This window comes from Thunnus thynnus, chromosome 4, assembly GCF_963924715.1.
Source record: "Thunnus thynnus chromosome 4, fThuThy2.1, whole genome shotgun sequence".
Taxonomy (NCBI): domain Eukaryota; kingdom Metazoa; phylum Chordata; class Actinopteri; order Scombriformes; family Scombridae; genus Thunnus; species Thunnus thynnus.
In genome coordinates, this window is record NC_089520.1 from 11502892 (window position 1) to 11525091 (window position 22200).

Sequence of the window (22200 nt, forward strand, 5' to 3'; positions counted from 1 at the left end):
TAGTAGTGATGACGTTAAATGTGTGTGCAAAATTTGACCACATAAATCTAAAGCAGAGGCTATTTTCAGAAAAGCAATTTTTACTTTTTGTTAAGTTAATGAGTTCATCAGCTGCCATGGGGTCAATTGAGTTTATGTTTTGGTCAAGCATGAAGACAGCTCACAGTTCAATGTAACCAAATGCACGCTGAATATAAAGACAAGTTGTAAAGCAAAAAAGCAACACTGAATCTGACAGATAGGAAGATAGACAGGCCCAAATGTAGCAGCTCTGATAGGAGGTCAGACCATTAAACTCTTAAAATAAACCCTGCACAACATAGCTAATGCAAAAGTTGCTTGAGGAAAGAAACCCAGTGACGTATTGATCAGTGTTTAACTGCGTGGATACGGCTTTCAATCAACAGATTTGTGGTTCCAGAATTGAATAGCTGGCATTAAAGATGGAAAATGGACAGACTCCAACAACGAAGTTGCGGAAAGACAACAGACAGCAGTTTATTTAATTAACCCAGTGTCTGACTCACCAAAAGTAAAGAATCATCTTTCTTCATATAGGTTGCACAAATCATGTCTCTGGGCCTGAATTCAACTTTGTTTTTCAAAAATAAATGTAATCTAACCTAATGAAATCACTGTCATCTAGACGCTATCAATGCTGGCCTAAATTAATGTATTTCCACATCTGTGGGAGTAAATCTTCATTCTTAAGGGTATGATTTTATATTCTGTGTCACAGTTACTTCACATTTCTCCACTCACCCTTTAGAGCCACCGTGATGCCACTGGGGCCTCGGGACATGCAGCGAGAGGGCTGGGTCTCTGGAGCCTCTCCTCCCAGAACTCTCTTAATGTGGCCCATACTGTAGCTGTAGATGGAGTCAGTAGACAGGCCCAGACTGGAGGTGGGGTCCACCTTGGCTATGTAGACCTGGAGTGAAAAGGACAGAAAAGGGCAAGATACATTTTGTGTGTACAGACAGAATCATTTTATAAGGACAAATGTAAGAATACAATAAAAAAACAAAACAATAACAACTTCCTCCTGTGATGTTTCGCATAATATGAGAAAGGATAGTGATAGAAGAGCTGGCTTCCAGTACCTGTCAAACACAACAGTAAACATGATCTGTACTTGGCGAGCTCCTGCTCATGAGTGCTTTGGTTTTATTAAGCACCATACATACCACCAATTGAACCAGCTATTCCCAACATGCAAAGCCTGGACAACCTTGTTAAATAGCTTCGCGAACTGGCACCATAAATTCAAATTGCTCAAATTCAAAATCAAAAGTTTAACATAAGTCCAAATGCTATTTTTGCATTGTTTCCACCTCTCTGCAGCAGTAACTCTTTGAAGTATTAACATGCTAAATTTAATGTGACAGCTGAATTACAAATGTGAGTGTGCTTGACGCAAACTGAACATTCAGTTCTTGTACAGGTCGCATTGAACCACCATCTCACCTTGAACGCCTGGCTGACAGCTGAATCCAGCATGGACCAGTCCATCCTGCCATTCACCCTGACAGTACCGATGAAGAAATCCTGCTGTTTAACCTCCTGTTGAAGCCAAGTGTAACATGTAAGTGACACAGAGATTTACAGTCATGTTTATCAGTCTGAAGCTGGACAGCAGACAAAAACATACTTACATCTTTGAAGACATGTAAATCTGCCACACAAACCACCACCCTCACACGGTGATCGTCTCTCTGTGAGGAAAGGCTGAGAGAATCTGAGAGGACATCTGCTGAGAGGAAAAAATAGAGGAGGATGGAAACAGAAGAAGAAAAGAAAGATCATGTAGCATGTGTGACACCAGTTACATTGACATGTATGCAATATTTTGGGGTGTCTTTTTTTAAGCTAAATAACACTGAGCCCCTTTGAGGTCACGTGGCAGAAACAAATATTAATGTTGAGGAAAGAAAGCAATCCACAGGTAAAGTCACAGGTGTAGTGAATAATATAACTGAGTTTAGGCCCACCATTTGATATGGGCATCTGACCTTCAGAATAAAAGCAGGACATTTTTATTTAGTATGTTTTTAAATAAAGTAGTTGTAAAATTTGTAATTGTAAAATTGTGAAAGAAATGAGAAAATGTGTCTTTTTAACTGTAGTTGCTGTACATATACATGAGTAGATACTATAATTTCCACACATACATAGATTGCATTCTATTAATAATCACATGAATATGTGGATTATGAATAAATGAATGATACATTTGACACAATTGTAAAGCGTCTTTCTGAAAATGCACTCTGTTCCTTCTAGTTATATACTGATGTTCCATTTCTAAGTTCAACAACAAATCCAAAAAATTAATTCCATATGTTGTCTTGAGTCCATAAATATTACCATTTAATCTACATGCTATGCCTGCTTGTCTAACACTGTGGTAAAACCACTGTAACGCTACATTTCCTGCTTCTCGGGGATTTAACTGTACCTGAGCTGGTCCCCTCACTCAGTCCTCTGCTGTAGCTTTTGGGCATGTTCATGGCTACTGACTGTCGCGGTGAAGAACTTCCCAGAGCAGTGAGACCTGAGGACTGGGAGACAGAGCTGGACGGTCCAGGAGATGGACAAGGGGACAGACTTCCTGTCTTCAGATGGTCGTTCTCAGCCTTCAGGTTCTCCACTGTCTTCTACCAAGAAAAAAAAAAAACACAGGTCATACTGAAGTGCTCATAAATCACAATGCCACATCCACAATACTACTGGAGAGATGATTTTTTTGTGAGCTGAAAAGAGTTCTAAATCTGCAAACTAAAACTAGTGTTGTCCCTGGCCTGGATTTTTTTTTATTATAAAAATAAAGAAAAGGAACATATCATACATACCTGCATGTTGGTCATGGTCTCCTGCAGCTGCTCCAGCTTATGGGCAGAGCTTAGAGCCTCCAGGCGGATGTCTGTAAGTTTACGCTCCTTCTCCCACAGTTCTGAGCGCAATTCTGATACAACCTTTTCATCCACCACGTCACCCTCTTCCCCCACACTGAGTCTGGAGATGTTAAGTTCAAATGACATTAGAGTATTGTGAAGGTAGCAAGGATCAGCAGACTGACAGCCACAAACAGGAAGTTGGAAAAATCATGTTTAAAGAACATGCACAGGTAGCATATGTTCGACAGTGATTGTCATATAAATACATACAGTACATATATAGTTTTGCAGATCTGTTATTGACAATTAGATCTGTTTTAATGTATGATCGTCTGTGCCTGTGCAGAGAGGATTACCTGGATGATGATGCAGAGGTTGAGGATTTCATTGATGATGAAGGGTTATCCCCATCGTGGTGGACTTTGGGAGAAGAAGGTGCCGAAGACTCTGGGGTGGAAATTTCCTCAATGTCAGCATATGGCCCTGCTGGCTTGGCGCCCTTCTTACTAAAGGCCTTGTTGAAGGAGCTGCGTAACTGTTCAGAAGAAATAAAAGACCAATGTAATGAACAAGTTATTCTTAAAAACACTTATGTTGAGCTGCTTGTATCAGATAAGTTCCTCAGTTCCTATTAAACATCTGGTTTCCACTGTATTGTGTAATTTCTTCTGACATATCTCTTTTATGTTAACCCACAGTTTACATATATAATATACATATATCTTACATGTGCATTTTGAGGTAACTCTGGGCTGACGATGTCTGACCCTAACTTTGTTTAGCAGCAGGAATTACAATGGACAATAATATAGTGAAGTATTAGTTTAGTCTATGATGTATATATTACTCAATAATGATATGTGAGAGAAATGAGATGAGCTTCAAATCAAAACCTATGAAAGCCATCTACATATCAAGTTGTTTTTTTTAGAAACTACAATAAAGCATATCTATAAAGCATTTCATCAGAATATAAACCATGAGTCCACAACAACACAATTTAATGATACAGTATATGCGTGGTAAGACATGGATGACACAAAGTTTCCAAACGTTTCACAAGTATGACTCATAAAGTGCATGCAGGCCAGAGAGGGGAAGGGGTTTAAGCTTTATTTACTGTAGCAACACCACTCACCTCAAAGACCTAAAATGAAAAAGCAGGGCAGCATGAGGGAGAGACCAGAGTCATGCTTAATAAAAGATTTGGAACAAGATAGGATAGTCACACACACATACACACACACACATGCAGGAACACAAACTAGAACATCAGTAGACTGAGTTTTATTTTTTGGATCAAATATAAACAGTATACTGAGAACGGATAGTGGTGCTAATCAAGACAAGAACTAATATTTAATCCAAGTTGGATGAATTTGACATTGATGAATCAATTGCCAACAAAAAATATACAATTCAATATCAAAAATGGTTTTATAGCTTTTACTCCCTTCTTTGGAGGAAAATATGACTCATAAACCACTGACATAATGTGTTTGGGGTAGTGCATGTGTGAGTTTTACAACATAGGACAGCATGTTGGTTTTAGGTTATTTAAAGCACCGGTTATCTTGTGCTTTAAGTTATTTAAAACCCATTTGCAAATGTCTGAGAAAAAAACAATACAGATTCAATTTGTGTGTCCTCACCCAGCTCTTCTTCTTCTTCTTCTTGGCATCCTGCTCCTTGAGACTGCCCATACTTGAGTGGCTGGTGGTGCTGGTGAGGCTTGAGATGCTTTCTGAGGAGTTCTGCCGATTGATCAGCAGTTCTGAATGAAAGGAGAAAAGAAAGGGAGCAAATGAAATACTTGGAGGGATATTGCATCATTCAATACAATAGTACTGTACATTCCTAGCATACTCTGTACCTTTAGGTGTGATGTCTGGATTACTGAGAGCCCCGTGAATGATTTCCTGGGCCTCTGTGTTTTTGGTCTTCAGAGCGTCGATGGTGTCCTTGAGCTCAGTGAGCTCAGAGTCCTGAAGAGGAGACACATCAATATGTGTTCATGTTAGCTTACAGGCTGGTAACTGAACCAAGATTCTTCTGAACTGAGGATTGTGGAATGGCTATCACCTTTCAACAAGGATGACAGGTTGTGTTGAGTGGCTAATGACAACATGTAAATCCCACTATGCAAACCTTTGACCCACATCGCATTTCCAGAACAATTACTGTATGTCACCTGGTAGGATTTCTTTTGCTGACAGGATCTGACATAAAGCAGCTGAACTGATAGCTTATCATCATCATCATCATCATCATCATTGTGTTTGTTGATTATTTATTTAAGTGTTTCTCTCTGATGTCTACAAGTTGCATGCTATATTCTTGGTTTACAAACTGAAGTAAACTATCAGGAATAAGTGTTATGGGTTTTTTCTGTATGTTATTATTTTGTTTTGTATTTATAAATGGAAAATGTCATCAATATCACAGGTGGAATAACATTTCTTAGTGCCATGATATCAGCGAGATACCTTCTGTTCTGAGGAGACCGACAGGGTCTGCAGGCGCGCTGTCATCAGTGCCAGACTCTGCTCAAATGCTGCTACCAGATTAGCCTTTAGAGAAATAGACAGAGGTAGAAGGAGACAGAGAGAGACAGAAAGTGGGGGGCGGGGGTGGGGGGTGGGGGAGGCATTGAAACAGCAGACAGGTATGAGTCACTGGCTGCATTGAATCAGTCTGCAGTCTCACACGCTCACAGCACATCAAGCAAATGACTTTCTCCAACTGCTAGGTGAAGAGGGAGGGGATGGAGTAGTGGACAGCTGTGGATGATGTCAGAGATGAAAGAGGATGTTAGGGTAATGGTGAGGGTGGGAAGCGGTGTAGCGCTGGAGCACAAATCTTGTCAACTGCATGTGGCATGTTTGACCTTTAGGCTGACCTTAAGATGTCTCATACCATTACTGCTGATGGTGGAGTGTCAGAGTGTTCTTTAATAACTGTTAAAAATCATTCCTCTAGAATCCATGGCTGGCACCCGAACTTGTCTAAATTTGATGACAAAACATACCAGACTTGTATATGATGAAGAAAGATGATGAGGTAGATTTGAAAAAGAAATGAATGTGACATATCAGAAACGCAGCCAGCTTTTAGCTTTTGCTCAAGAGCAGCAGACCTCTACTGCCTGAAGGTGCGTTAGGTCACCTAAAAGCCTGTTTTTGTATCATGACCGCGTTTTTCTCTGATGTCTACAAGTTGTATGCTATATTCTTGGCTTACAGATCTAAGTAAACTATCAGGAATTGTCAATATTAGTGCTGAAACAATTAGTTGACAAATCGATTAGTGGATGGACAGAAGAGTTATTAATCAAGAATCATGATAATTGTTTAATTGTTTAAGTAATGCATCATGCAAAAGGCAAATTTTCTTCATGTCAGCTTTTCAAATACAGGGATTTGTTTCATTTCTCAGCTGAATATCTTTGGCCTATAGACTGTTGATTAGACAAATCAAGCAATCGTACCTTTTTAAATGATTACTTGAACAAAACAGTCGGCGTCTTAATCAAAAATGAAAGCTATTATTAGTTCAAGCCCTTGTCAAATGCTTCAAGGTAGCCATTGAGGGTCCACTGTGCCACGCAGCAAGTCCAACAGAGATGACTAACAGCAACTTGTCAGCTTGTGTTTCACTTAGATTCATGCAGAAGCCACAGAGAGCTATCTAGAAGCAATAGTCGAACAAACCTGGCCTAGCTGCTACACCCAGCATCCAGAGGTGCGGGTCAGCGGGGGGCAGGCAGTGGCAAGTCCAGCAGTCAATACAGCCAAGAACGTAAAAGAGAGGGACAGTGGCGTCAGGCATGGGATTCAGTTATTCATAAAAACACATACAGTGAAACACACACACACACATCCGAACTCACACACACACAGCCACACCCACCCACCCCCACACACACACAGATCATCATTTATTATGGTCAAAACACCCAGGTTAGTTGATAGCAAAGGCAGTAGGAGGCTGTAGTTCATTCTGATTCTGTGTTAGTAAGTTAGGGTTAAAGTAAAGTTGACTGTGGTACAACAGCTAGAGTCAAGCATCTAGAAGCTGCAGAGTGAGACAATAAAAAGAAGCAAGGGTGGGCAACTTGTTAGGGAAGGTTGTTAAAAGCGAAGGGTTAAAAGCGAGTGATAAGGGTAAAGATCCAATGGGCGTCCATAAGGATTGCAGAGCTGGTAGCCAGACAACTTGAAAGTGGCATGTTTGCTGACCTGAGTGCTGGGTAATTATGGTGGTAATTATTTTATATACACAGACGCCAGACGCCAGAGTTATGCATCAGAGTCCAGAGACATTTACTATAATCGTAATTTTCTTATGTCAGCTAGGATTCATACCACAATTTTCCTGCATATCACCCTCAAAAGAAAGAAGTAAAGTCTGATAAATGGGGTTTCTGTTTTTGTCAGTTGGTTTTGGGATAAAAACTCAATCACTTAAAGAAAGTTTAACTAACATTTTGAATTGATCACACTCTGATAAAAGATCTGTCATGTATCCAAGACATCAACAAATTAGCTTACAGAAAGAGGCCAAAAGAAAATTTTAAAAATCATACATACATTAGCAGAAAGCTGCATGGTCAAGTTGGCAACCTTTTCCTGCGAGGATTCCAGTTCTCGCCTCAACTTGCGGATTTGCTGTGGACAAAATGTGAAGTAAGTCAAGCAGCATGGACAAAAAGCCAGAATTGAAGTTTTGATTATGATTACGTAGCAATGGGATTTGTTCAAATGTCTTGTTTTGTTTGGTTAACTAAAAAAAAAAATACTCAAAACACAAAATATGAAACAACACACAACAGAAACAGTAATGAAGAATGCAGGATTAACACACTGTTATATGTTATAATGTTAAACTCATGGGATGACATTTTTCTCATGCACTGAGAATTTTATGGAGGTCTGAAAATGTCTTTATTACATGGTGAAAGGTGGAACTAAGGGACAGAGAATATTAGAGATAAAAGAAAATGAACTGAGTTATGAGCTCCAGAGATTAAGATCCGTGGTCGCAGACTTCACTGAGCACTGATAACACCATCTGGCGAATGGACCCGTTTCAACAGGAAATGACTGACAGATGATGCAGAGGTAAAGGCACACTGTGAGTGGAAGAGTTATGGCACGTTGGCCTTACCTCCCCTTGTATCCTCTCCTCATTCTAAAGAAGGCATGGTGAAAGCAAATAAACAATAAAGAAGAATGGGGTAGAGCATTAACTTTAGGGCGCAGTCATGAAAACTAATTATTCACAATAAAAAAGGGACAGGAATTTTTATGAGTAGTGTTTTGTAATCCCATGTGGGTTCTCTTAAATGATTCTTTCCTATTTGAGGATAGCAGTGAATGTAAACTAATGACACAATATACTAAACTCCAGAAAAAGTAACATGATGTAAAAAAAAAGTAAAGAAAATGACTATCTACTCACAGTGGAATAGTTGGAAGAAGCATTGGACGCCAAAGAGAGCACAGAGCCATGCACTGCAAAAAGGTAAGATGGAGATTTGAATTAATATTACAAATGAGTTCTACTAAAGGCAGTTTTACAGCTTTTACTATTGTAGCCAGTACTTGCTGTCAAGCGACAATTTATCTTTGCCTGCAAGCTAATCTCCTTTGTCACCAAAAATGACAAAGTGGTGTATGAATTAAACAGCAAGAGAAAAACATTTTTTTCTACTGAAAACTCATAAGATGTCAAGCTCAGTTATTAACAATGTTTAAATAACAAGAAATATTCATATATGTACATAACTGAGGACCTATTTTTCTGTTGATCGTATTAAATAAATTCAAAGAGGAATAAAGGCCTGTTTTAATTTGTACTTTCTTCTTCTGTAGCATCAAAATATATAATTAACTTGGAGTTGATGGTAGTCTAGTGTTGAAAGCAAGTTTAACTGTTTTGTTTACATTTGGATCACGGACAGTGTCTGATAGTCCTGATATAACTCACTTATTATCAAAAATGGAGGCACAAAGATTCCTCTCCTCTTTCCTTATTCATAAAAACAAATGCCTTTCTGACATTTTGCTCGACAGATTGCGTGCATGAGCAGACACTTTCGTTTCATTTGAGGCAACCTTGGCGGCTCCCCTGCAGGGAGGCCGACCGAGCGGGCTCACCATCATCCCCTGAATCACGGAAAGACCCAGACCGCATCATGCTTTTTGGCCGGTCAGCCAGGGACATACTGCTTCCCGGCGGGGAAGATCCATAGAGATCACAGGCTGAGTCACTGGGGGGTCCTATGCTGTTGGAGCGTGATATCCTCGGGGTACCACTGGAAATTGGGGCAACTATCACGAAAGAGAGACGTTTGGTAAGACAGTGAGTGGCACAGATAAAACTGTAGGCTGCAGAGAAACATGCAGACACACACACACGCACACACAGCTCACCTAGGTATAGCCCCCTTATTCTGATGACTCAGTGAAAGGCAACACTACGGTTCTACAACAGTCAATGTGATAAATATAGCCTGACTTGACCCCTTATTGCCTCCATCTCCTGCATATTTCAGACTTTAACTCAAGTCCAAATTAGTTGGAGATATGGGACAGTAATATTCACACAGTAAATATGATACCACACTAATTGGCCATCGTTTCATCACTCAGATATGACTGGATCTATTATTGACAACTTCTGTCAACAATTCTTTAGTGTAAGAACCAAGTTGGACTTACTCCTGACTGATTCCTCACAGTATCCCTATAATATCCCTGCCCTCAATATTAATCAATGATAAGATGGATGGCTTATCAAAGGTCTCAAGCTCAAACAGTGAATTTATTTAGAACTTGGCAGACAAATGGAGCAAGCAGACTCACCCACGTTGGTGAGAGGAGCCTTGCTGGAGGAGGGGTGGAGCGGGCGGGTGGGAGAGGGCAGCTGAGGGGGGCTATCGCTATCCGTCATGCTGACTATGTTGTGGGAGTGGCGCCTTGCGGGTTTGCTTCCTTCACTCTCTGACAGGCTTGAGCCATAGCGTCTAAGAAAACAGAGGTCATTTTAACAAACATTCATTACAGTGCAAGATGTCAAATAGATGTTCTGACAGTAATTGTTTTGACGTACTCTAAGCCTTTCTTCGGCAAGGTATTCCTGTTTGTTTGCAGGCTGTGGAAAAGGAGAACAAAATGGTTATTAATATATGAAAAGTGCCTGAAAAGAGCCTCGCATAAACCCAATCATCAATTAAATCATTAAGTTTTGAGAGTTTCTCAGTTTCCACTACAGGGAAGTGCACATAAAATATGGTTAGTTGGTATGTTGGGTGCCAAGAAACTTAAAGCCCAATGATGTCTCCACACTTAAACACTGGGTCAGCTGCCTACTGAACATTATGTTTCACAAACTATCAGGTGTTAGGATACATTCAGCTCCCTCTAGCACTACTGGTTCATGGGAAGATGGAAAAGTGGATGTGAAAGACCAATTTTCGATTTTCTTTCTAAAAACACCATTGATCCACTGATGTGAAGATGATAGATCAAAGGTTTTGTTTTATTTGTGTGTTTTTAACTGTACTTCTTGTTCTTGTGCAGGATTGGGGTAGTTGATTGAGTTTCCATAAAATACTGAATGACAAAAGAAAGTTTGTTTCCTCTGGTGCAGAGTCACTGTCTCACTCTCACATCATAAATGAAAGAAGTCATATCAAAGTATCAAAAAGCCTATTTAGTATCTTTGTAATTAAGAGTCCACTTAGTCCAGTCGAAAAAGTTTATCAAGGGTGATTACAGAGGCGAAACAACAACATACACTTAAAACAAAAAGATGGAAATCACAAATCTTTAACACAATAGAAATTAGATACTTCTTGGGATGAGACCTACCTATCTGGGAGGTTAAGGGATGTCCTGCTCCCAGCTCCCCATGTTCCTGTTCCTCTCTCCTTTTCCTGCATCTCTGTGGCAACAAACCTCGCACTAGAAGGCACACTCATCTGGAGGGGCAGGGACTCCATGCTGCGGTGCATGCCAGACAGCTTCGGGTAGAGCAGCGGGGATCCACTCAGGCTCAGGCTTTCACTGGTGTAGGAACCGGGGGAATCGATGTTGAGCACAGGCGCCGGGCTGGGGGTGAGGTGGGTGGCAGTGTGGGAACCAGCCAAGTCCTGAAGTTTGGAATAAGGGGGGACTTTGGGTGGGAGGTCATGGATGGTCACGCAGGAGTCGAGACTGTTGGAGTTGACTTTGTCCAGGTGAGCCAAGCTGGGTGGACGACCCAGAGATTTAGTGTTCAGCATCCTAGGAGTCAGGCATGAAAAACAAGATGTCAAAATACATAAACTAGGGTGATCCCATGAGTAATGATGTTAGACGATGTATTAATATGTCATTACTGGATCCATGCATGTGTGTGATGTAATCATTCATTTCAGTTCATTTTTTGTTCATTGTAAAGGATCTGTTCTTTCCTCTAGCAATACATAGCCATGCACATAGTGGTTGTATCAACAGCAACAGAAATGCAAAGAAACAACGTTCCCATTACTCTGAACCATGTCTAACTGTAACTAGGACACTCTTTCTGGAAAGAGATATCGCTGTTAAATTTTTTAGATGCAATTTCTCAATTCTGAGAGCGCCGCAACTGAAACTCCATTCCCTTCCACTGTACAGAAGTCCAGGGCATATAAAATCAACAACTATGTGTATGGCTAGATATCAAGAAATGTTTCTTTCTTTTTGGTGACCTTTTAAAACAGTATTTGAATGAGAAACACCTTGGTGTGGTGGGTGATGACAGTTCGGGGTATTTGCTACTGCTGGTCCGTCTCAGGCCGTGCAGTTTCACAGCAGACTCTCCTGCGCTCTCCTCTCCTTTCAGAGAGCCACAGTCTATGTCAGCACACACGGCCTTGGCCTTGGCTCTCTCCTTCTCCTTCTCCCTGTCTGTCTGGTTCACTGGACCTGTGCTTGTTCGATTAGCCATTTTACTACTGCAGCTACTCAGCTCTTTAACCCTGGGGCCTGCGGAGGCTATGGTCACAGGTTTCAAACTCAACAGACTGGGGTCAATGGTACCACTGACAGGCCGAGATGCAGGGCGGCCAATCACACTGAGCGTGCTCGATTTGGCCGGTCGCGGCAGGCTGCGGTACTGAATGCTGTTTCGGGCGTTAGGCCCCAGGAAGCTCTGCTCACTGCTGGCATCAAAACTGTTCTTGCGACCCGAGGGTGTTCCTCCTCCAACAGGCTTCACAGGGATGCCAGATGACTTGGGAGTTTTCCCCACAGTAGCAGAGCCACTGGAGATGGTGGCGCCCCCTGCTGTCATAACAGTCGCAGTACCAGTGGCTGTTGGTGGTTTCTTGTAGCCAAAGGAGGCTCCAGCGGTGGGTTTAACTAAACCTGAGGGGGGCTTGCGATGCTCTCCGTGATGATCCCTGCCAGCATCTGAACGAGACCTTTGGAGACCAGCAGTTTTGATGGAAATCTTGGATTTATCCTGTGGCTTCTCACTTTTATGTGCTGCATAAAAAAGAAAGACATAGAATAGCTGAATTAACAACACTAATGTCATTTCATTCATGATTTCAAGTTTTAAAATTGAATGATGATTTTGATAGTGAGGGCAGCTCTGTTCACTCTGTTGCCTTGACCAGTGGATGGATGGGTTAATAGCTCAGTACTTTATTCTTTTATATACGCCTGCATTTTTTCTGGTTTCAGTATATTTCAAACATACAAGACATGACAAGACAAAAATCAATAAATAAAAACACTTAATATACTGTATAAGTATAACTGCATTAATGAAAAGCAAAGGCAACAGAATATACTACATACAGTATATGAATAAGGCTCATACTGGACAAAAACAAATGACAACAATCTCACCGAAATGACTGAAACTAAGATAAATAATCAGCAGAGTCATACATCACTTCTCTCTAGACAGCTTCACATAAAAGTAGATGTACATATCTTTTCAGCCACTGCAGTTGAGATAAAATATAAGCAAGAAACATCTGTATTTACTTAGAGAGCTTTTATATGCCCATGACGTCAAGTGTGACTCACCAACAGACTCTGTGAGTTACTGTAAATGAGTCTTAAACAAAATTAAACCTTTTTTATCAACTCATATGACATATCCAGGTGGCATAATCAATCAAAATATGTACTGTATGCATCATCAAAGTGAAGATGAAGGGTAATTAAAATGTAAAATTAGATTTTTTAAAAAAATGTTCTAAAGGTTTGATTATAGGTACAAAAGTTCTATATTCATATAATACAACACATCGTATGACATTCTGTAAACCAAGCCTTAAAAATGCATCAGCTAAAATAATGTTTTTTGCCTTCTAACTGCTGCCAAAATACATACAATCAAATCTAATTTTAATCACTTAGGTGAAATTAAGTTGAGGAAATTGCAATAAAATGCAGAGAAATATTAGTATTGGAACTGAATTTCAACCTATTATTGAATCGTGGGATGTTTTGTTGAGGATTGAAGGGCATTAAAATAAATTTAGCTGCAGCAGATGGCAGACACAGTGTCTCTCCAGACATGTACAGTAACATGCTTTTCTCTGAGATAATAAAAGAAACATGGCTTTGGGCTTTAAGCTGAGATTTTTCTTCAGTGAAATGGATTTCATGGTGCATTTTTTCAGTATACTGTGCTGTGCTACAAATCAATCCCTGGCTTATGCTAAGGGGCACAACTTGTGTATTTCTTTTTGACACCGAGCAGATATCCGCATTGGCTGCTTTATAAACAGGCTCTGTTTTAAAAACTGATTCAGCATACAAATAGATATACTTAGTTAAAACAAGTTAACAAAATTCCTATATGAGAGGAATGACAGAGAAAAAGATGGACTGAGAAAAACAGGCAAACAGAGAGACAGATGAATTAAGAATCTGCCATCAGGTCTCACCTGCAACTTTCAGCATACTCTGAGAGGTATGGGTGATGGGGGAGGTTACGCCCACAGGAGGATTACGACCTTTCTTAAAACTCCCTGGCTGACCCAAACTTTGAGGCTTCTTCAGTTCTCCTTTACCCGCTGAATCATCGCTGAGGCTCGGAGGCTTCTTTCTCCACTTGCTCGGAGCCTCTGTCTTGAGACTCCCTGTGTCATATCTGCAACTATCGAGCTTGTGGCTGGCCTTGCCGTCCTCGCTGTACCAGGAAAGTCCACTTTCCACCAGGGAGCGCTTTTCTGCATCAGTACGGAGCTGCAGGGAGAGAAAAGGGAAGAGGCACAGTGTGGGTAACCATCAGACATGGTCTATGTTATCTATGGAACTGACTGTTCTCTATAATCTTTGTTTCATCTCAGCTGCATTCCAGTGGGAAGGAGTGAGAGATAGACTGATATGCCCCAAGCGGATTAGAGAAAACCACAGAGGAAGACAAAGGAAGGAAAACAAAATCTGAAAAAAAAATGTTTATGGTTTTTACACTTTCAGGGATAAATGAATACATTAAGGCATGAAATGAATACAGGAAAGCTTGAGCTTATGTTTTTGAATGTACCACTGTGCAGTGGACAAAAAAAGACTGCTAAGCTGTAAAAGAAAAACTATCATGCGGTGCACTGAGGAGGTAGTACTGAAGAAAAAACTGGTCATGCTGCTTCTTGGCACTACTTTAATGTGATATAGAGCGACAGATGGCTCATTGAGAAGCACTAATGTTCATTTCTTCTCAGTGAGCATTCTGTAAGTAAGCAATTATCCTAAAATTAAGAGCAAGTCAAAAATGTTTACCTGCGCAAAAGGTAGAAACCACTACCACAACACAAAGTGAACATACAAATAAATTTGACCAAATTGAAGTTTCAGTGGAAATTTAAACATTTTTTCTCCTTTGTTTTATTTTAATAACAGTGGTGAGGTCTGTGGTGTTGTCTTGTGGCCTTCGTCAAAACAATGGACTCCCATTTAACAAACAAGACAGACTAAATCACAGAGTGAAGCTTTGGAAATGCTTGAAGTAAAGTCCTCTGTTGCAATCTTTAGCACTGCTTTTACAAACAAAACAAGGATACAAGAAAGCCAAACTCTGCCACAAGCTGTATTACAGACTTTTGGGTACAGTATGTCAACTCACCATAACAGAGGAGTTGCGTCTGGATCCCAAGGGTGTGCTTGGCAGAGAGTTAAGGGAGGAGCTGACATTAAACTCCTCTGAACTGAGGTTCTCTGACCCATCACCGTCACCATCACTGAGCCCGCTGCTGATAGAGCTGCTTTCATCCCAACTGAAACGAGACAGAATGACAAGTTAGCAAAAAAAAAAAAAAAAGCACTTATCCGGTAAATGACAACCATATGAATGTACATCAGGTAGAGCTGCAGAAATCTTGAGTTTGGAAGGAGAAAAGGCTGGCAGCAAACAGTGATATGTCCATCTGTCTGCAGTAAGCTGTCTCTGGAGGTGGCCAAGTGCTCAGTAAAGTAGGAATTATTCAGTTGCCTATATCATAATGTTGCTCGAAACTTTTAAAAATTAATTTCTGGTATTAATGTATCAAAAAGCTTTTTTTTACACAGTTAAAAAGAAATATTTATAACAGCTACTTGGACCAAATATACCATGATTGAAGTGCCAGAGGCTGTAATTTAATAATTGAGACAAATCAAGAATGTGTGACAAGGATTATCCTAAAAAGACTCAAGACCATATGTCTAAACACCTTGTTTCAACCACAATATGCTGCTTTATAAGAGCAAAATGTCGCTGACATGTTGTTTCCTTGTGACCTTACAACTTCTCACTTTTTCCTACAGTCTACTTGTCACACCCATTATGACCTACCTTTAACAAACCATACAAAAAGTTGAATAAACTTTTTAGCAAACAAATACAACTTATTGGTGAACCGCTTGTCTAGCACTCATAATAAAATGGTCAGTCTGGGCAGTTAATTTTGAGCTATAAAATGTTAAATCTAACCATGATTTAATAAATCACTAAGACAACAAGGCTTGCAGTTTTTTTAAACAGAGACCAACACAGCCATCTTTAACCATTAGCTTCAAGGGAAACTTTACAGGATATAGGCTGATAAATCATGCTGAATAAAAAGTATAGCCACTGACAGCTCAGGGTTTAGTTAGCGGTCTGGTATGCTCTAAAGAAGCAGGGTGAAGGGAAATCAGAGTGACAGGCTCCTAAACCCTCCCTGACCCTTCCTTCCACCCCACAACGAAGTCCTGCGTGGCCCTGAAACAGATGCTGACAGACTGGCCCCTCGCGTGAGGAAGACAGAAATGGGCAGTCCCAGAGCAGCCCAGAGAGGCTGCTCACTGGGCAAGCAGATCTCTGGATGCATTTGAATACATTTAAAATGCAGATCGCTGTGTGGAGTTCAGTGAGAGGAGTAGCCTCTCAGTCAACCAAAACATTACATGAGGATCAAGCAATTCAGAGTCTGAGGGGAGTTTAAAATTGAAGAGGGAAACATTTTTATCTATTTTAGAGGAGTAATAATGCCTTGTTGAATTTAAAAATTATATCTCCAGAGAGCTAGATATCAAGTCCAGCTCAGATTTTGTGTAATTACGTTCCCCATCATTACTATTGGCAACCACAGGTGGTAATTGAATTTATGTTGGCGCACAGAAATGTGGCACAGTGGAAAAGGTAAATTAATAAGCCCCTTTAAAGCTGAGTCACTGCTTGAGCTGAATCAGTTCTTTTCCCTTTCTTTTGCTTTCCCCACTGAGCTGAAAATGCTCTTTGTGGGTCCACAGCCTGCAATTAGCAGAGGCATGGAACATGGAATTGCATAGAAAAATACAGAGAGACAAAAATGGCCTGTACACGTTCAGAATTGGATTTAATCACATGGCTGTAGTTGAGTTGTAGTCACAGTTGTAAAACAGAGAGGAGGCTTATCCTGACGCTTTGTACAGGTTGTGAGCATTCAGATGCATAAAATTGAATATTTCACTGAAGATTTGTGGACACCGATACATGACCCCAGAGAAGAAGTTTGACAAGAATGGGATAAAACATGAGAAAAACGTTTGATCTGAGAATATAAAAGTGTTTTTTAAATACCATCAATAAGAAGAATAACTATGATTTACGTCGAGCCCAGATGTTTGTGGTATGTTTGAACAATACCACCTCTGTCAGGGGCGACAGCGGGGCCATGAATAACCCCTCAGGGATGTCAGCCTAAGAAGAGGCAGGAGGGCCTGTGGGCTGTTGATATTACAAGCCAAACTGTCTGCTCTCAGAGGTGAAATCCAGACAGGGAGAGGGTGGGAGTACACCAGCAAAGTGCATACTTCATACATGGGGTGGCAATTAACTTTTTGTTTTCTGTGGCACAACTCCAACATCTCTCTGATTTGTGTGTCCATGCTATTATTTGAGTTGGGTTGCTGAGAAAATGTTTTGGTTCCACAAGACTTGAGAGATGGTTGGCTGGGTGGAGCAGGGTGGGGTCATTACAATCACTGTCCAGACTTGGAAGTGGATCTAAGAACACTGCTATAAAACACACACAACTGCTGGTTACCACTAGGGCAAGACTTGCAGCATTGTTGGCACACATTGCAAAGGTACGAAGCAAGAAAATTAAAGGATAGCTTCACAATTTTACAAGTCTGTCTTAAAATAACACTCAGGTGCCCATATGAACATTGAAAGAGGTTTTCCTCGCTGTAATCATTCCTCCTGTTCATACCGGCTATTAAAAGATTCCCTTCAAATGTGCTTTCAATGAATGCGATGGCAGCCAAAATCCACAGTGTGTCCACACAGTCATTTTTAGCAAAAAGACATTTAAAACTTTGTCTGAGGCTTATATGAGGCTTCAGCAGTCTGAGTTAGTCATATCAAGGTGGATATCTGCCACATTTACAGTCTCTTTAGCATCAAATTCCCTCTTTGTGTTTCCTGAGACAGTGTTTCCCTGTTGAGCTGCAGTGGAAGTATAGTAACAAAAAGAGGGACTCTGCTACTAAAAAGACTGTAACCTTGAAAGATATCTACTTGATCTGACTAATTTGGACAGCTGAAGCTTCATTTTAGCTTCAGATAAACTTTTAAATACATTTTTGCACAGAAGGAGGATTGAGGATTTTGTCCCCCATCATTTTACATTATAAGTGCATTATGAGGGAATCTTCTAATAGCTAGTATGACTGGAGCAAGAAAAACCTATTTCAGTATTCATCTGGGCACCAGGCTATTGTTTTAAGACAGACTTGGAAAAACTGTGAACCCGTCCTTTAAGCACACAGCACATTTTGACAGAGACACAAGATGAGAATTGGAACTTGGAAGTTTCTCAGACATGCTCATTTGTTAGGTCTCTTATGAAAATGCTATAATCAGTAAAGCCATATGAAATGGCACACAGTGAAAGGCTGCATTTTAATGTTTACTTCTGGCACTATGTCTATTTTCTGCATGAAGGGCAGTGAAGACAAAAGGCTCTTGGGAGTGCATGCCTATGGTTGAGTGAGTGGTGAAGACATCTTCTATTACACAGATAGCTGTGGTAGCAGCACCGCAGTGTCCTCCAAGAATTGTTTGCACAGATGTTATAATTTCTAGTGTCAAACGAGTATTAACATACGCTTTTGCACTTTTTTTTTCAACTTCATGTCAACGCAATTCACACCGTCTACACCGTTTAATAGTAACACTAGAGGCTCAAATGAATTATAGTTAGGAACTCCATCTTATCGCGAAAGTATTTCTGCACAATTTCATTATTCTTGAACAAAAACTGTACTGAAATCAGCAGAATTCAACCTCTACTCAAGAGCAGATTATCGGCTAACCTTAACGTCAATGCCGTTAATCTAAAACTAGTTAATGTTTATAATGATTTTTCTTTAGGAGTACTGTAACCTAAAGCTGCATATGACCCAAAATGAGAGAAAAAAAATCACCGTCAGAGATGTTGGTGGATATAAAGGAAGCCACACATTCATCTCACCAGCATTCACGGTTTTTTTTTACAAAAAAAATCTGAATAAAAATGAATACAGATGTAAAATATCATCTTTACCTTGGAGTAAAAAGTAAAGTCCTTTTTGCTCTCGGTGCCGACTGCAGCGGAGGCACTTTCCCGACCAAAACACGACCGCTCATTTGTTACCGTTGTAGTTTTTAAGTCACACGTTTTATAGTTTTAGGTGCTAAAAATAAAATTCATATCCTCCGATGGCAAAGACCCATTTCCTCCCATTCAGCGAAAAAGCAAGAACCGGTCTGCCGCTCGGCAACACCGCCCCCCCCGCCCCCCCAAAAAAAGAAAAAAAAAAAAGTGCAGGATGACGAGACAGAGCGCCAGAGGGAGAGACCCCCATATTAGATGATGGCCAACGGCTGTCGAGCTGAGTGGTAACCATGGCAATAAGGTCCGGCTGCGGACCCTTCTCAACCACGGGCTCCTTCCGGGTCCATCACTCTGCTATGGGTAATCTGATTACTCTGATCTCTGTATTGGGGAACGATCAATGACATGGATTTATGTTGAAGCATACTGGCCCCTACGTTTGTTTGCTTGTTTGTTTGTTTTTTAGCTTACAAACAAACACAATACATACATATACAAATAGGTTATAATCTTAAAGGGCGGGTATTTTTTTTTAATCATCCTGAAACTTCACGTTAGTTTTCCATATGTATTCAAATCCGAAAATTCAAATTTTGGTCTAAGTACGTAGCTATGTTTTAGCACCAAAATACCATTTTCCCCAAGTACTGTACTTCTGAAAACTTTTCTCACGTGACCTGATGTAGGTTTCTGCATGATGACGTTGCAACATATAAACTGATATAAACCCCCTAGTCAGTATAGCCACAGAGATGGACTGAGCACATGCTGTTGCTGCTGCTAAAAGTTTAAAAAAAATAAACTCTGAGCTCTCTTCTCTCACCAGTAAATGACTCCAACATCAACCACAACGCTGTTTTTTGCTAACGGTTGAGAGGGCATTTCCATTGATAAACCCAGAAAGGATCGCAGATGGAGTCGTCCTTTAAATAAGACCACAGGAGTGATAGACTATTATGCTAATGTTATATTAATTTCAAAAAATGTAAGAAAATAAGTATAATTTTGGATATGCGGGCTATCAGTGACGAGTATTCTGGACACTAGTAACATTATCAGTCTCTCCAATTAGCCTACTCACAGTAGCCTAAGTGATGTGAAGTTGACCGACTCCAGGGTAAACAGTTGAAAGACAGGTTCACACATTTCTAAGTCTGTCTTAAAACAGTAGTCAGGTTTTTCTTGTTGCAATCATTCCTCCTGTTCATACTGGCCATTAGAAGATCCCTTCATAATGCTCTTACAATATAAGTGATTGGGGCCAAAATCCACAGCCTTCCTTCTGTGCAAAAACAAATTAAAAATTGTATCTGAAGCTAAGCAATGAAGCTTCAGCTGTCCAAATGAGTCAAATCAAGTGGACATCTTTCAACATTACAGTCTTCTTAGTGCCAGAGTCCCTCTTTCTGTTACTCTACTTCCACTGCAGCTCAACAGGGAAACACTGTCTCAGGAAACACAAAGAGGGAATTTGATGCTAAAGAGACTGTAAATGTGGCAGATATCCACTTGATATGACTAACTCACACCACTGAAACCTCATATAAACTTCAAATAAACTTTTAAATGCATTTTTGCTAAAAATGACTGTGTGGACACACTGTGGATTTTGGCCCCCATCACTTACATTGAAAGCACATTTGAAAGGGATCTTTTAATAGCCGGTATGAACAGGAGGAATGATTACAGCGAGGAAAACCTCTTTCAGTGTTCATTTGGGCATCTGACTGCTGTTTTAAGACAGACTTGAAAAACTGTGATCGTATCCTCTAACACTGTCAACAATATCAGTGATTTCTCAAGAAAGAGTTTTTACATGTGAACACTTTTTTAAATGTTAAATGTCAAATGTTGTAGTTGAGGTTTTAAATTATTAATGGTAGGTCAAAATTATAAGATGTTAAGTCAAAATTATGACTTTCTATGTAAAAATAATAACACCCTTTACTAGGTTAAGCATTCATTTTTATGTAGTCAAGTTTTTGACTATGTCAAGACTATGACATACCACAAACTAAATAAGTCATAAACATCATGATTTCTACTTTCTCATAACTGTGACTTATGAGTATTTTTATTTTTGCCATTTATAACATTTCAGCTACTTTTTTCTTTTCCTGGCAATAATGGACTTCCATATTAAACTGAACTATGACAGAACCAAGAGTCTTATTAAGGAGATGATTAAATAAAGATAAATATCCCCAAAAATAAAACGTGCTCCATCTTCATTCATTACCTTCGAGGGCCTAGCTGGAAAAACTCAGCCCAAGGTAAGGCCTGAATCAGTGCAAGTGCAACCGCAAAGCCACAGATGACACGAGGACCTCCAGTGAGGCATGAGAGCAGCCTTGGAAAACCTTCCTTCCCCTCTCATTAGCAGTGGAACAGTCTCATGGTGATGATCTCACCAGATCTCTGCTCTGTAAACTGATCACTCCAGGAGGTAAAGTCCCACACCCAGTCCACATCTTAGGCCAAATTGGATCAGTCTGACTCTAGCTGAAACCATTTTGACTCAAAATGTAGCAACAAAGGAGTGTATGTGACCAAACGGCATGAATCCACATCAAAGCAGAAAACGCAAAGATGCAGAAAATGCATACATTTTAGGATTTTCACCGGTTTATATTGCAAACATGAGAACTTATTGACCCCCTGTGATGTATTACAGTTTTCAGGATGTTTTTCCACATCAGTCCACATTTTGCAATATAAATATGGAGTCAGCATAAATGGAATTTGAGATGCCTGTGGTTTTGCTTTTTTGTTCAAATTAAGCAGCCATTTTGCTGTCAGTGCGTGCACCAGACATACAGGCATTCCTGAAAATATCTTTAACAGAAAGAGCTGCTAGTTTGATAAAAGATTGTTGAGTCTACCTCCATCTTTTGATACCATCAACTCTCATCATCATCATCATCTGAAAAAGAACCACGCAAAAACAGCTGGTTGCTGTTTTTGTTTTGTTTTGCTTACAAACAACATGAAACATCTTCCAAAACTTAATTTCCTAATAGCAAAACCGAAACTTGGATGTATATTTCATTCACTAGAATAATGAGTAATGTTTACAGTAAAAAAAAAAAGAAAAAAAAAAAGGAGTGTTTCTCACGTCTCCTGTTTATCTCAGCTGGGCCACAGAGCCACTAAACAATCAGTCATCTAAAAAGCCTTGAAGTCATGTTTGTACTGTACCATAACAGCTGTCTT

General features: G+C 40.1%; 1 protein-coding gene across 3 annotated transcripts in view; it reads right to left on the bottom strand.

The window, feature by feature from the left end:
• The window catches only part of nav1b (neuron navigator 1b), an 89229-nt gene that overhangs the window by 6474 nt on the left and 60555 nt on the right, over window positions 1-22200 (bottom strand). Inside the window, exons 8-27 of one of the 3 annotated variants that reach the window (XM_067586684.1) lie at window positions 15012-15162; window positions 13834-14134; window positions 11665-12412; window positions 10772-11185; window positions 10011-10052; window positions 9764-9924; window positions 9056-9229; window positions 8358-8410; window positions 8064-8087; window positions 7487-7564; window positions 6608-6616; window positions 5384-5467; window positions 4771-4882; window positions 4550-4671; window positions 3254-3432; window positions 2853-3015; window positions 2459-2657; window positions 1656-1750; window positions 1468-1563; window positions 763-931 (exon numbers count right to left, since the gene is read on the bottom strand). In XM_067586684.1, coding sequence (XP_067442785.1) covers window positions 763-931; window positions 1468-1563; window positions 1656-1750; window positions 2459-2657; window positions 2853-3015; window positions 3254-3432; window positions 4550-4671; window positions 4771-4882; window positions 5384-5467; window positions 6608-6616; window positions 7487-7564; window positions 8064-8087; window positions 8358-8410; window positions 9056-9229; window positions 9764-9924; window positions 10011-10052; window positions 10772-11185; window positions 11665-12412; window positions 13834-14134; window positions 15012-15162 — 3374 coding nt within the window. The remainder of the gene's footprint in view (window positions 1-762; window positions 932-1467; window positions 1564-1655; window positions 1751-2458; window positions 2658-2852; window positions 3016-3253; window positions 3433-4549; window positions 4672-4770; window positions 4883-5383; window positions 5468-6607; window positions 6617-7486; window positions 7565-8063; window positions 8088-8357; window positions 8411-9055; window positions 9230-9763; window positions 9925-10010; window positions 10053-10771; window positions 11186-11664; window positions 12413-13833; window positions 14135-15011; window positions 15163-22200) is intronic. The other 2 variants (XM_067586685.1, XM_067586686.1) reach the window with 2 other exon arrangements.